Source organism: Echinops telfairi, unplaced genomic scaffold (genome assembly GCF_000313985.2).
Source record: "Echinops telfairi isolate 266 unplaced genomic scaffold, ASM31398v2 ScPeMD7_5592;HRSCAF=6446, whole genome shotgun sequence".
NCBI classification, from domain to species: domain Eukaryota; kingdom Metazoa; phylum Chordata; class Mammalia; order Afrosoricida; family Tenrecidae; genus Echinops; species Echinops telfairi.
The window spans coordinates 31,500,850-31,516,912 of record NW_022109491.1 but is presented as its reverse complement, the minus strand read 5'-3'; the positions used below and the strand labels follow the sequence as shown (position 1 = coordinate 31,516,912).

The window sequence follows — 16,063 nt, the reverse complement described above, 5'->3', positions numbered from 1 at the left end:
AGGCCGGCGCCTTCTGACAGCTGCTGGTTGCCTGCTTCGGCCTCAACGCGTGGGACTCACTTCTTCCAAAAAGATGCAAGTGGTCCTGCGTTTCGCTGAGGCTCCGGGCCCCTAGCGACCATTCGCAGGCCGCTGCCGTCCCCGACCCCCGTCCCCCAGCCCTGGTGGCCCCCACGCTCTTCGCTATGCTTTGCGGACCTGTGGGTGACACCAGCCCCACCACCCAGTTACAAAGCGGACCAGCCGCAGGCAGGGGCCGAGGAGTTCCTTGACCTTGACACAGATGTGTCCAAGTCCCCTGGCGGAGACCACCTGGCAGGACCCAGCAGGAGGGGTTAGGGACCCGGCGGTGTTTTGTTTTGTTCCAACTCCTTTGCTCCCTCGCTTCTTTGTATCCACGCGTGTATCCTTTCAGGTTTCTCCATCTTGCTACATTTCTGACAATTGCGGCGGTGCCAAGAAAGAAATACAAGCTAGCAGTTTCATTGGCTGCGTTCTGGATAAAAACCAGCACCTGAGTGATGCCAACTGAGGTGACGCTGTAGGGAGTCCAATTGGTTCTTTCCTTAACTAATGGGAGAACCAGTACTCTAGACCGCTTTTAAATCAGCAAAACTAAACGAGCAAAAAAACCCCCAAAAAGTTGGGCTCAGAACAATAATAATCCCCCCAGAGAAATCTCACGGTGGCAGAACACGGTGCAGTTTTCTACGTACAAAATGTAGGTTGATGAATCAGGCCTTTCTGTATAATGTCAAAGGAAAAGAACCCATTTTCCATGACCAGAAATAAAAGGGGGGAAAATTGTACTGCATTGTGTAGAAAGTTGATCAAGGAATTAGGATGGCCCAGTGGAATCTGTAGAAATGTTATCTTTGCCCGCAATGCTATTGCATGCCTGTCTGCATACGTTTGATGAAGACATTTGCAAAGTATTCTGGGCTCAGAATTGTTCTTTGTTGTCAGTTGCTGGGTAGTGGATTCTGACTCCTGGTGACCTCACATGTGCAGAGCAGAACCACCCCATGGGATTTCAAGGCTGTGACGTTTTGAAAGCAGATTACCAGGGCTGCCTTTCAAGGTGCCTCTGCGGGGGTACCAGGGACCCCTGGTCAGAATAGGCAAGTCCCGATGAACAGAGAGTTAATTCTTGGTTGGAAAAGTTGGCATTACGTGTCTTTCTTGATGATAGCTCTTTGTGAGGACGCAAGCTGCTGCCGTCTAAAACAGAGCCAGGGGAGTTGGAAACAACTGTTTTTCTTTTTTAAAAGATGGCTGGAAATAGAGAGCTGTTTCTTTTTAACCACAAGAACACGCTTCAGCTGAAAATTATTCTACTTCAATTTAGCTCTTTGCTAAATGTTCTTACACCTGGGTTTGCTTAACTTCCCCTTTGTCCCCCAAGTTGGTAAACCAGTAAAACCATGTGTTGGCAAATCTCTTTGACGAGAAGAAAGAAAAAAAATTTTGTGTGTGTGTGTGTGCCACGTAGTGTAAACTCTGAAGTAATTTTGAAGGATAATGACTTAACCAGGTTCATATTTTGCTGGTTACTTGCATCTTAAAAATGAGTGTTCAGTTGGTTATTATAAGATGCTCCAAATGTCCAGTAAGATTGTTGCTTAATATTTATCTTCAAGAAGCGCAAAATGGGGGTTATGTGTAATGAAACCTATCTCGGGAAGTGTAATCCATGCATCAAGTGAATTGGCTGAGTTATTTGTACAGTCAGCATGGGCCCATATTTTCTGTACTATGTATATTTGAAAGACCTCCCCCTCCCAATTGGGTTTGTTGTTTTTTTTTTTGTTTGTTTGTTTTTGTTTTTGCTTATTTGAGAAGAAGGGCCAGTGTGGGTAAGTTTACATTGTACATCATCATTACTGTTCTGATGGTAGTTGGCCCCCAAAATTGTATGCTTTAACTCTGCACCAGAATTTTGGCTTCTGTCCATGACTGAGTAAACTGCTATAGAAGCCGCATGCGCCACATGCCCCCTCCCCCCAAAGGTTTTTATTGGGAATGCTGTTAAATATTTTGGGAGGTGAACATTAAACCACTTTTTTTTTTTTTTTTTTTTTGCGTTTGGCAGTCCAAGAGGAAGTTGATGCTTTGTTGGATTTTGGAGAGAGATTTTTTTTTTACTTTTATTTTTATTTATTGTTATTTTTAAATCATTTTATTAGGGGTTCATACAACTCTCATCACAATCCATACATACATCAGTTTTGCAAAGCGCATTTGTACATTCATTGCCCTCATCATTCTCAAAACTTTTCCTCTCCACTTAAGCCCCTGGCATTAGGTCCTCATTTTTCCTCTCCCTCCCCGCTTCCCCCTCCCTCATGAGCCCTTGATAATTTATAAATTATTGTTTTGTCATATCTTGTCCTGTCCAATGTCTCCCTTCACCCACTTTTCTGTTGTCCGTCCCCCAGGGAGGAGGTCACATATAGTTCCTTGTAATCGGTTCCCTCTTTCCAACCCACTCTCCCTCTACCCTCCCAGTATCGCCACTCACACCACTGGTCCTGTAGGGATCATCGGCCCTGGGTTCCCTGTATTTTCAGTTCCCATCTGTACCAGTGTACATCCTCTGGTCTAGCCAGACTTGCAAGGTCGAATTTGAGTCATGGTGGTGGGAGCGGGGAGGAAACATTTAGGAACTAGAGGAAAGTTGTATTTCTCATCGTTGTTACATCGCACCCTGACTGGCTCATCTCCTCCCGGAGACTCCTCTGCAAGGGGATCTCCAGTGGCCTACTAATAGGCTTTGGGTCTCCACTCCGCACTCCCCCCATCATTCACTATGGTAAGATTTTTTGTTCTGATGATGCCTTATACCTGATCCCTTCGACACCTCGTGATTGCATAGGCTGGTGTGCTTCTTCCATGTGGGCTTTGTTGCTTCTGAGCTTGACGACCGCTTGATTACCTTCAAGCCTTTAAGACCCCAGACGCTATACTTTTTGATAGCTGTGCACCATCAGCTTTCTTCACCACATTTGCTTATGCACCCACTTGTCTTCAGTGATCTGTTCAACACCTCGTGATCACACAGGCTGATATGTTGTTCCATGTGGGCTTTGTTGCTTCTGAGCTAGATGGCTGCTTGTTTACCTTCAAGCTTTTAAGACCCCAGATGCTATATCTTTTGATAAAGGGCACCATCAACTTTCTTCCCCACATTTGCTTATTCACCCGCTTTGTCTTCAGAGGTTGTGTCAGGAAGGTGAGCATCATAGAATGCCAATTTAATAGAAGAAAGTATTCTTGCATTGAGGGAGTACTTGAGTGGAGGCCCAATGTCCTTCTGCTACCTTAATACTAAACCTATAAATATAGGCACATAGATCTATTTCCCCACCCTCATATAAATATATTTGCATATGTACATGTCTTTATCTAGACCTCTATAAATGCCCTATACCTCCCAGCTCTTTCCTCTATTTGGAGAGGGATTTTTATGGCTGTGAGTTCAGCCATTCACAATCAAATTATTGTAGCCACTGTTAAAAGCAACCTTAACTCTGAGTGACCCGCATTTTAAAAATCAGTTGATTTCCCTGTTTGTTAGATAGCCCTTAGATAAATTTCCCCATTTGCCTTCATGCTGTAGAAACTGAGAGGTTAATTTTAGACTGCAGGAATGGTTATATCTGATTTCCCTCCCAATTGGCAAAATAGTTACTTTAAATCAATCAGCAAATCGTTGAGCGCCTGCCCCGTGGCCCCATGGAGGAGGCAGTTGGGTACTGCAGCAGTCAACACTGGATGGCGGTACAAGTCATGGGTTGAGGCCGATTATTCCGCAGTCATGCTGCATGATGGTGCTGTTCTGCTGTCTCTTAAAATTATGTAATGCAGCCACTTCAGAGTGTAAGGGTTTTGTTGTTGCCAGCCTTATGACTTTTTGCTTAATGTAATATAGATATTTAAAATTAACTGTATGATGACAATGGTCCGGGACTCATTTTCTCTTTTAGAAAAAGGAAAATTTATCACTACATGCCCTATTAAAGAACTATTAAGAGATTCAGGTAAGAGGGAGTCCAGTGGCATAATGGGTAGGCACTGGGCTGTTGACCACAAGATATTTAAGTAACCAACCACACAGTGGTGACAGGAATGAGGTTTGAGAGCTGTTTGGGGATTTAGATGGCTTTTTTTTCCCCGGGCACTACTGGATACACTTATATGTATGTGCTTTGTAATAGATGGTATTCACCGTTAAGATGCAGAAAGTAGACTAAAGTGTTGTAGAAATTATTTGGATCAAAGATAGGTTTCGCTCCAGCACCTAATATTAGGTTTTCTAACTGGAATGGTACCAGTACATGGTCACGCAAAGCCATGTTAACGGATGCCCTTGTTGGGTGTATATTCAACATTCACATTTCATCACTGATGAAAATGTGCCAAGGTGTACATTTTCCTTACTCGTCATCGCCCTCCCTTCTCCCAACCCCATAGACAGCATTCACAGACTCTGTGTCTCAGCCTTAGCACTGCTGAGGGTTGGTTGGTCCTGGATTACTGGTGGCGGGCTGGTGCACAGGATCAGGAGCCCTGGTGGCAGCATGGTTACACATTGGGCTGCGTAGATCAGCAGTTCAAAACCACCAGCCCCTCCACGAGAGAAAGATGAGACTTTCTACTCCCGTAAAGCGTTACCGTCTCCGAAACTCACAGGAGCAGTTCTCCCCTGGCCTCTGCGGACATGAGGAATCAGCGAGAGAGTAGGATGTCCAGAATTCCCTCCACTATGTGACAGCTACAAATGTCTCCAGGCATTGGTCATGCCCTGTAGATGGGGCGGAACACCCCAAACTCTCTGCCCCAGGGTTGATGCTGATTTCAGAGCGACCCTGAAGGACAGGGTAGAACTGCCCTGTGCAGTTTCTGATACTGATTCTTTATGGGAATAAAAAGCTGCTGTTTTCTCCCTCTGAGCCGCTGGTGGTTTAGAATGGCTGCCCTTGCTGTCTGCAGCTCAATTTGTCACCAACCGCCACCAGCTCCCTCGGGGAAATGGCTGTGGGCTGGGAATTGCCTTGTGTGACAACCGCCACTCTTGATCTCCCCACCTTGACTACGGCTTGTCAGTTAACCGAGGGTGGGCAGTGTTCAGAAAAGGACCACTGCAGAGCCAAGCTGCGTGAGGAGGATAGGGAGGGAGCAACGGGGGGGAGGGGGATCGATGGTTGACTAGCTCTGCAAGTTACTTTAGGATTTTTAAAAATAATGTAGAAATGCAAATAAAATTTAAATTGGGTAAATTCTTAGAAATGATGAAGAGGAATTCTTTTAAAAACACTGGTGGATGGCAGTGAGGGTGTGTTTTGAAGGAGTTGGAGATGTTATGGAGTCCCTGGGTGGTGCCTCGACTGCTAACCAGAAGATTGGTTATTCCAATCCCCCCGGGGCCTTCAGAAGACAAGCCTGGTGGGCAGCTTCTGAGAGGTCACAGTGCTAACTCTGCAGCACACGGAGCACCCCAGGAGTCAAGTAGGTAGCACCGGGTTTGGAGAAGTTACCGCACATAGAATATGCTGTGCCCTCGGTTGGAGTATATATTCTTTCTCTACTTAAGTGACCTACTCTTCTTGAGAATTGGTATATTGTATTTGCTTTATCCACTTCCTGCCATAGGCACTTTGGTTAGATGTTGACAAATAGATCCCTTGATTGGGAAAGACAGGAATGGAAATCTTAGCAAGGAGAAACTGCGGACTAGGGGTAAAAGAACTCAAAGACTTTGGGGGTTAGAGTTCTGTAAGTAACCAAAGTGGTTCCAAGTTAGCGGCATGGATAAGAATATTCAAATCATCCTGAAATGTATGAAAATATTTGAAGTTAAAATGTAAGTAGGAGATTTAGGGCTTTGAGCGCAGCTGGTCATTTGGGATGAGAGGGATGTAGGATCACCCGATGAATCAGCATTGTGGTCAAACTGGTCAAAGAACCACGCCTCTTAACTTGAGCCTGTGGGCCTGGAGGAATGGGGGCCCTAAAGCTGATCTAAGGAGCCCTGGTGGTGCTGTGCATTAGGCATTGGACTGCTAACCCAGGGATGGGGGTGATCCAAACCCATCAGCCATTCTGAGAAAGCAACATGAGGGTCTGTGGTTCCGCAACATATGGAGTCTCAGAAACCCCACATGGAGTAAGGAGTGGCTGGGAAGGCAGTGGGGGAGATGATGTGGGCTACTTAGAGAAAATCTGAAAGGAGTCTGTCTTTGTGTGGGCAGGAGGACTTTAAGGGATTGATAGTTACATTGTATCTTAGAAGTGGATTCTCAAACTTGTTGCAGATTATAGCTCATTTGTTTCAACGAGCAATACTTAAGCCCTTTATTTGTTTCAACTGATATCTCAACTATGAAAGTAGAAATTCTTTGAGCCAAGTGGCTTCCTGACTGCAGTTGTTTTTCTTCCCTTCACCATGGCATGAGCGTCATCAGAAAGGGTGGATTAGAATAAGGTGACCAGACGTCCCGCTTTTGGCGGGACAGTCCCAATTTTTAACAATTTTCCCACGTCCCGCGGCGTTTTTAAAAGGTCCGATTTTTGGAAAGAATGCACGACAAACTAGGGTATACGGTTTTCGGCTGCCATGTGGCTATTTCGCCAGGATATGAGTTTGATCAATGGTGTCCCGCTTTACCAGTGTTAACATCTGGTCACCCTAGATTAGAAACAGCTGGATATCAGAGGGGACACTGTGATGACAATGATGCTTTAAAAGGAAACACATTTTAAATTTTGTAATAGTTTTGTGTCATATATATTTATTCACACACACACATTTTTATACAAACAACTGCTGCTGGGAAGCCATCTAGTAACTACTGACTCATACTGACCCTTTAAGGCAGAGTAGGAGCGTCCCTGTGAGTTTCTGAGACTCACTCTTTACAGGAGTAGAAAGCCTTCTCTTCCTCTTAAGGAACAGCTGATGGTTTCAAACTGCTGACCTTGTGGATCAGAGCCCAACCTGTAGTCACTACCCCACCAGGGCTCCATGCCAGGTGGCTAGCGAGTTCCAACTGCCATCCTTTCAGTTGGCAGCTGAGTGCTGTACTGCTGAACCACTGAGGCGCCTGGGTGTATGTGCCTCTGAGGTGAATATCTTCTCACAATGAGATTCATTTGCTCCTGAACGTGGTTCGTGAGGGTAGTTACCTAGTACCGATATTTTCATGTACTGTGAGTAAATGACCATTTTTCCTTCTTTTTTTTTTGTAGCACGGCATTTAAATACAAAGTCTTCAGAATGACACCTTCTCAGGTTACCTTTGAAATAAGAGGAACTCTTTCACCAGGTATTGTAAAGCTTATTTGTTTATTTATTTTAAAAAGTTGATTTGGTGACCAGAAATATGGAGTTGTTATTAGACCAAGCCTAAATTTTAAGTGACTGCCTTTAGATCTTTTCCACATGTCAGAATGCCTAAGTGGCAGAAATGTGCTCAGGACCTAGTTAGCTCAGTGGGGGGTGAGGGTGGACCTCCACAAATTGTGTCTTATCCTCATATCTTCGCAAGAGAACTGAGTGTATTTAAACTGGGGCAGCACAAATCTGATTAGGCTATGGTTGTAAGAACAGGGGCACTTTACTGGGTGCATGAAGTTGGGGAACCACTTTACTACTATGGTTTGCTTAATATTTTTCTTTTGAATTTTCTGTTATATGTTAAAACTTTGTGAAATAATGTTAGTGCAATATATAGCACATCACAGCAGTATCACTATAGTGGTATAATTATTTTCCCTTTTATTTTTTAAAGTTTCTTTAATTCAAAAGTTCAGTCATATCAAGAGTTGTCCAGTCATTCCCGCCATCAATTGTAGAACATTTTCTTCTTGTACTCATTGTGAGTATATTTTCCCCATTGGGAAATTAAAATTTCATTGCACAGTCTCATGATTAAGCTAATGGAATTGGCTATGAACAAGTGTGTACCCGGGCTCTATACCTCCTTGTTTAATAGACTGGATGTAAACAACCTGTCGATACCAAATTTGTCATGCTGGCAGAGACCTCTTGTGCTTCAAAGTAAAGCTGCACTCCACAGCATTTTCTTGGCTGTAGAGGGTTTCATGTGCTAACCATAAGAACAGCAGTTCGAAACCACCAGGGTTACAGTCTCGCTCACCCAAAGAATCAATTTTACTTTGTCCTGTCAGGTCGCTCCGAGTCAGAATTGCTCCAAGGGCAGGGAATGTCTTTTGTTTTTATTAATTTGATGGCAGGAAATCACCAGGCCTTTCTTCCAACATATTGCTGGGTGAATCCAGACCATCAAACTGAGTACATGTGTTCAAAGAATGAATGAGTAGCTCATTGTTAACATTTCTATCAACCAACCCAATGATCAGTATATGCTTATGTATCCAGGTGTCCAGATGTTCAAGTTCCAGTCCCTAGCAGAGGTGGTTTGGTACGATGTAGCTCCATCTCTGCACGGGAGTCTTCAAGTTGAAGATTGGTAGTCAGTCCCTGGATTGCCTCCTTGGAGTCAAACAAGGCCGCCTCTGTGCAGAGAGGATGGCAAGGTTATTGTGTACCCCCTTTAGGGAGTTGCAGGAAGGCAGCTTTAGCCAGAAGGCGCTTGCTGTGTGTGTCAGGTGACTAGACCCAGCACAGGTTTGGACACAAAAGGTCAGCTTGAGAGAGGGACACTCATTCTCAGACTAGAGGGAAGGAGACCTGGTGCATGTGGATGTTAGGGAAGAAGGAGGTGGAGAGACAGGAGAAGTTAGGGGGACTCCTCCCTCATCTCCCATCACCTCGGCTTTCTACAGTAGCAAGACATTTTGTCTCTGAATGTGGAAGAGAGTAGGGATCCCAAGGCGAAATGGGAGCCATTGAGGCGAAAAGAGGGAACAATTAAAGGAGTGTGTGACACACCAATGAAAGATGTAAATGATAGGAAAAAAGAGTATGCCTTGGTTTGCTTTTGCTGCTGTAACAGTAACACTGACTGTTACCCACCCAGGCCTCCCTGGAATGAGAGCGAAAGGGGGGGGCGGGGGGGCTTTACTTGGCCTCATCAAGCAAAGACCAAGTCTGGAGTAGAGTCACCCAGGCAGACTCCTTGACCAAAAGGAGAGTGCCCGGAGTTTCTTGACAGGAAATGTCTAACTGGACCCCTTGCTTTCAAGTATCTTCTGAGTTGGTCTGGTGATGTCTTTCTGGCAACTTCTGTTCCTTATGACCAAAGTGCCAAAGGGGGACTGACTACCCGAAGGAAGTGATTGTTCCTTCTGTGTATGTTCGCTGGACCTGACCATCACACTTGGTTGCTGTGATGGGATACTTCCCTGGGATTAAAGGGCCCCAAAGACAGATTATCAGGGAGGGAAATACAGGTGAAGTAGGGGCGTGTAGGAGGTGTTTATCTTCCAACATCCTGCACCAGCGTCCTGTTCCTTGGGTAACCTGTGGGAATTATGTTACATAGCGCTAATAAGCAAGGTGAGGATTACTCTCAAATGGGTGGTTTTAAAAAATACAAATGATATTTTCTCACAGGTCAGGATGCTAAACGTCCGACACCAGAGCACTGGCTATAGGGTTTAGTGCTCGTTCAGCTGCTGAAACCCTGGCGTTTGGTAATTCTTTCGTGGTGTCCCTCCCACCTCAGCCTGCAAGTGGAGTCTGAGTCATGGTGCCCGTGGTGTTCATCTCCCTCATTCGGTGCTCCTTTCTCGGTGCCCACGCTCTTCTGAGTGCACCTGCGATTCGAACATGGCCTCTGTGGATAGCAGAGAAAAGCTGTTTTAGGTGGCGGACACAGGGCTTGGTGAGGAGCCCCGGGCATAGTTTGGGGGAGTGAGGCAACATCATCTAATTCATAGACGGGGCAAATGAAGAGGGCAGGAGGGACATGGGAAAATGTTACTCTCTGCACAGTTTTTCTTTTGTTTGGTAAACATAATACTGCTCTTAAAAAAAAAGGTGTACAAGGGGTTTTGAGACAGTTCATGGAAGAATTCCATTCCACAAAGTTTCTGAAGCTCACTCCTTTTTTTTTAAAGAGCAGATGGGGTTCTGTTGGCAATTTTTTTTCTAGTTAGCATTCTAGTTTTTGTAGTCTCTCATAAATGAGTACTAATTAAAAAGATCTTTTCCTCCTGGTAAGAACAGTTTTCTTTCTTCCTCAAAGGGGCCATATTCAAAGGGAATGGGCAAAAGCCCGAGTGGTTTTGCAGGAGGCGCTTGGTAGAACGCAGACATACCTGTATAGTACGGAAGTGGACTGCTGCACCTCCAGTTTTACTTTCCCATTTGGGCACTGTGTTATCTTCAGAACAAAACGTAGCCTGCTGATTGTGTGGGACATGCAATAACTGATTCCATGTTTTAATGCGACTTTATTTTGAGAAGTAGAAATATAATGGGCCCAAATCCGCTATTTTATGATCCCTCTGCTCTTTGCGAAGGGAACACGGTGGAGCAGTGGTGAAGCACTAACTGGGAGGTTGGCACTTAAGCCCCACTGGCTGCTCTGAGGGAGAAAGATTACAGCCTCTTAGAAATCCTAGAGGAGCCCTTCCACCCTGTCCCACAAGTCACTTCCCCGTGCGTTGGAGTGGACTCGGCAGCCTTATTGTGTATTTAGTTCTACCATTAAAAAAAAAATCAGAAATGGTTATGCAAACACTTATTGGATTAGACTAAGTTAATTACATACACACATATTCTACTGGATTGGTGGATATTTTTACATGAAATCCATGTATCTATCCACCATATATTTCACATATATGCTTTCAGAAACTCTGAGTAACAGCACATTTTGAACTGTGTTTCAGATGTGAGCTGACAACATAGTCATGCAGATGGCTAAACCGAAACCCAACTCACCCGCATTGAATTTATTCCAACTCATAGTTAATCGTATAGAGGATTTCTGGGCCTGTTACGTCTTCATGGGAACAGACACCCTCATCTTTTGCCCAAAGAATATCTGTTGGATTTGAACCACCAGTCTTGCAGTTAGCAGCCCGATGCCTAATCTAGTCTTGCTAGAGCTGCACATAAAGTCCCAAAGCCAAGCTGGACTCAGAATGTGGAAGTGTCCACCTAATGCTTTACAATTGGCACCAACTCGTTTTAACTGTATGCCTTATATGCTCGAGTATAAGCCGACCCGAATATCAGCTGAGGCATCTAATTTTACCACAAAACTGTATAAAAGTGTGCTGAAAAACTTGGTGTATACATAAGTATATAAATATATTCAGCACGTGCCATTTATGAGTCAAAGACTCTCCTGTGTTCTTTTATCTAAGAAGTTACAGGCCTTCTAAATAATATCACATTTAACATATGTGTTGGAAGCTATGCCAAGGGTGTTTTAAATATTAGCTGGGTCATCCATGTTGGGATTCTTTCAACAGTGCTTCCAGATTAAAACAGATGATCAAGAAGCACTGGCCCAATGATCTGCTTAAAAAAAAAGGGGGGGGGGGCAGTATAAACCTTTAGAATAGCAGTGGAACATTATTTTGATAATGGTGAAGAGTTGTCTCCTTAAAGTAGGCTCAGCCTTAAAGATGTGCATGGAATAAAACCTTAATTTTCTGATGGGGTAATACTCAAAATGAAGAAATAGCTGCAAATATCCATTAATAATTAAAACATGGAAAGTATGAAGTGTGAATGTACAAAAATTTGAAGTCCTGAAACGTGAAATGGAATACATAAAGATCTTTATCCTAAGCATAGTGAGCTGGAGTAGACATTGGTCATTTAGAATTGGACAGCCACACAGTCTGCTATGCCAGAAATATAAAAGTAAATGAAAATCAAAGAGATTCAATATCATGTTCATTGTCTAAAAGTATGTCAAGATCTATCCTCAAGAACAACACTGTCAGTAATTGGATAGTATCAATACCACCACAAGGAAAACCAGACCAGTTAATACAACTATTACTCATGTGTAACCAGTTAATAGCAAAGATGAAGAAATTGAAGATTTTAACCAATATCTCTGTGATACTTCTAAAATATGCATTCAAGATGTATTGATAATTGCTGGTGATTGGAACGGGAGCACTGGAAACAGAACAATATGTAGCTGGAAAATATGGCTGGTTATAAAAATGGCACTGGAGACCACGCGATAGGGTTTTGGGAGACCAACCATTTACTTATTCATTGCAAGTAATTTTTTTTTCAATAAATGATGACTATGTACATAAATCCTCCTGGATGGAACACATTGGGATCAGATCGATCAGATCTTTGGAAGAGAAGATGGAGATGTGCAATATGTTAGAACAAGGCCATGTAGCAACTGCAGAAGAGACCATCGATTGCTTATGTGTAACTTCAAGGTAAAGCTGAAGAGAAATAAAACAAGTCTATAAGAACCAAAGTAGGAAGACCTTGAGCATGTTGTTTTTGTTGTTAGGTGTCCTTGAGTCAGTTCCAACTCATAGTGACCGTATGCTCAACAGAACAAAACACTGCCCAGTCCTGTGCTTCCTCACAATTATTTGTATATTTGAACCCATTGTGGTTGCCCCAGTGTCCAGCCATCTCATTGAGGGCCTTCCTCTTTTCCATTGCTTCTCCACTTTAGCAAGATGGAAGTTCTTCTCCGGGGATTGGTCTCTCCTCATAACATGTCCAACGTACACGAATATGTCCGAAGTAAGTTTTACCATACTTCTTCCAAGATAAATCTGTTCTTTTGGTCGACCCTGGTACTTTGAGTATTCTTTGCCAACACCGTAGTTCAAATGCACTGGTTTTTCTTCAGTTTTCCTTTTTCCGTGTCTAGCTTTCACATGCATGTGAGGCAATTGGAAATACTATTGCTCGGATGAGGTGCACCTTAGTCCTCAAAATAACGTCTTTGCTTTTCAACACTCTTGGAAGAGGTCTTGTGCAGCATATTTACCCAATGCAATGCTTCGTTTTGTTTCTTGACTGACACTTTCATGAGCATTGATTGTGGATTCAAGCAAGATGAAATCCTCCACACCTTTTTCCTGTTTCTCATGATGCTACCTACTTGCTGGTCAGGTATATCCTACCTGAATTTAGGGACCATCTCAAAAATAGGTTGACACATTAAACACTACAACTAGGGAATTTATGGCATTATTTGAATCACCTACTAATAGAGATTAAAGACTGTACCTCAACATAAATAAAACAAAAATCCTCCCACCTGGGCCAATAAGCAAGATCATGGGAGATGGAGAAAACGGAAGTTGTCCATGGTTTTATTTTACCTGGATCTACAGTTAACACCTATGAAATCAGTCAAGAAATCAAATACTGCAAAAGACCTTGTTAAAGTGTTAAAGAGCAAAGATGTTGTTTTGAAGACGCATCTTGAGCCAAACCAAGGCCTTTTCACTTGCCTTATGTGTGCAAATGTTGGACAATGAATAAGGAAGAACAAAGGAAACTATATGACTTTGAATTAATGGTGTTTGGAAGAATATCAAACATACTGCCAGAAGAACAAATTTGTGTTGGAAGAAGTACAACCAGAATGCTCTTTTTGAAGGAGGGAGAATGTGGACACTTTATGCCTATAAGATGAGGCTTCATAAGTTTGTGGGAAATTTTCCTTATCCTTTCCATTTCCCCACCCAATTTTGAAGCTCCCTCTACTTGGGAAATATTATCAGGAGGACCAGAACCTAGCGGAGGACATCATATTTGGTAAAGTGGAGGGCGAGTGAAAACAGGGAAGACCATCAAGGAGAAGGAGTAGCAGAGTGGTAGCAACAATGGCATCAAAGATCCAGCACGATTGGGAGGGTGACCGTGGATCAGGCAGTGCTTTGTTCTGTACACTGCGGACCTCTGAGATTGTAATTGCCCTGATGGCACTTCACAACAGCCGTTGGTTCTCGTTTGGTGTTGTAAGGGAACTCAGTGCATTGAAATCTATTCCCTTTAGTTCCTGACTATACATACAGACTTTACCGTGAAGCCTATTTACCTGAGCTAGATCAGATCTCAAGTTAAGGTACACAACCCATCAGTTTTCCAAGTCTGCCCAAGACTTCAGCGGCCATCAACAAGATTCAGATCCCCACGCCATTCTCACCTCTGATTGCTGGTTGCAAATTTGGGGCTATCCTATACCCCCAGTGGTTTTCAACCTGTGGGTCATGACCCCTTTGGGGGTCGAATGACCCTTTCACAGGGGTCGCCTAAGATCATCGGAAAACACAAATATTTTACAATATATAATTACATATTGTTTTGTGATTAATTACTATGCTTTAGTTATATTTAATGATGTTCAATTTAGCAAAATTACAGTTATGAAGTAGCAACGAAAATCATGTTATGGTTGGGGGTCACCACAACATGAGGAACTGTATTAAAGGGCGGCGGCATTAGGAAAGTTGAGAACCACCATACTACCCCTCATGAAGTCAGCCTTAACTAGGATTCCTCCCACGCTCTCTCAATTCTAACTTGTTGCCTCTCTCTACTTCCTTGAATGCCATAGTCCACCAGAATGGAAACCACTGTATTTGGGATTATGGTTTATTACCCTTCTGTGTGCATCGATATTTGTACTACCAACTGGGAAATCCTTGGAGCTTCTGTGTCCAGACCTTTACTGGGATTAGGGGTGAGGAGCTACTTACATATTAGAGCCATGAGGGGGTAATGGTTAAGCGCTCAGCTGCTAACCAGAAGGTTGGTTCGAACCCATCATCTTCTCTCTGGGAGAAAGAAGGGGCTGTTTGCTCTTGTAAAGCTTACAGACTTGGGAACCCCATGGGGACAATTCTTCACAGTCCTGTAAAGTCACTGAATTGGTCATAGACAAGAAGGCTGGAACCCCTGCCCTTTCTGTGGTTGAATGCTCATGTGCTGCACCACTAGGGCTCCTGCTTTATTATTACATGAGAATGATTGGATCATGCCTCCTCCTCATGAAGTCAGCTGATCGACCTGCATCTTTCTGACCTGGCCATCCTCCACCTGAATCACTTCATTAGTTTACCTATAAACTCTGCTCTCTCCGCAGCCCTTATAGATAACCAGATAACCATTCAGTCACTGGGAATGTTCCAGGGTTTTAGAGGTTATCTTTTTCTCTGGAACCCACATACAGACCAGATGTTTGGATAATCTTAATTGTAAGCCTCAATGCTGGTTTTTCAGATCTACTGATAAGTATTCTGATGATGTGATAGTCACTATTTTACTGAGAAAAAACAAATGATTTCCACTATGTACATCTTTGGATTCAGTTTTTCTGTTACATTGCTGCTGTCCAATTGATTATTCTCTTAACTTTTAGCTTGCTAAAAAATGACTTGAATTCCTGGAAAGTATTGGTTAAAGTTTCTCTGGAGTGCTTGTCTGCATTTAGTGTTTGCTTTATTAAAATGTGAAGCTAATTTGTGAAGTCAGGAATTGTACTTTGAGCACTTAGCATTTTATTTTTAATAAATCATTTTATTGGGGGCTCTTATAACTCGTATAGCATCAGTTGTATCAAGCACATTTGTACATATGTTGTCAACAATATTTCTAAACATTTACATTCTATTTGAGCCCTTGGTATTAGCTCCTCTTTTTACCCTGCCTCCCCAACCCTCCCGAGCACTTAGCATTCCTGATGGTCAACATCGTATGCATGATACTGCCTCCGTGCATGTTGAACAGATGTGGGAAAAGCCACCCCCATGCCTTCGCCCTTTCCCTGGCTTTGCTTCTGCCTAGTGGCTCAAAACGCAGGTTCTCGTGTGGCCCCTAGGCACAAACAACACCTTGCCAGTGGGGCTAGTCCATCTCTGGTGAATGAGCAGCTGCTTAGACTAGTGCAGCTTACTGCTGCTCTCGCCTCCTAGAATGAAGGCGTTCCTACTTAACAAGCTGTCACTGTCCATTCCCTTTCCACAGGGGAAGTGTTTGCAATCTGCGGAAGCTGTGATGCTTTGGGAAATTGGAATCCTCAAAATGCTGTGACTCTTCTTCCAGAGAATGAGACAGGTGAAAGGTAAGCGTGGATGTATCATCAAGTGACAGGGTAGTTGTGACATTCCGATTTTAGAGACT

At 43.5% G+C, this 16,063-nt stretch overlaps 1 protein-coding gene across 4 annotated transcripts in view; it reads left to right on the top strand.

Moving 5' to 3' along the window:
• The first annotated feature begins 7,250 nt into the window (after positions 1-7,250).
• Positions 7,251-16,063, top strand: part of GPCPD1 (glycerophosphocholine phosphodiesterase 1) — a 55,080-nt gene continuing 46,267 nt past the window's right edge. For all 4 annotated transcript variants that reach the window (XM_045295352.1, XM_045295353.1, XM_004697846.2 and 1 more), the window contains exons 1-2: positions 7,251-7,325; positions 15,908-16,004. In XM_045295352.1, coding sequence (XP_045151287.1) covers positions 7,277-7,325; positions 15,908-16,004 — 146 coding nt within the window. In that variant the 5' untranslated portion in view covers positions 7,251-7,276. The remainder of the gene's footprint in view (positions 7,326-15,907; positions 16,005-16,063) is intronic.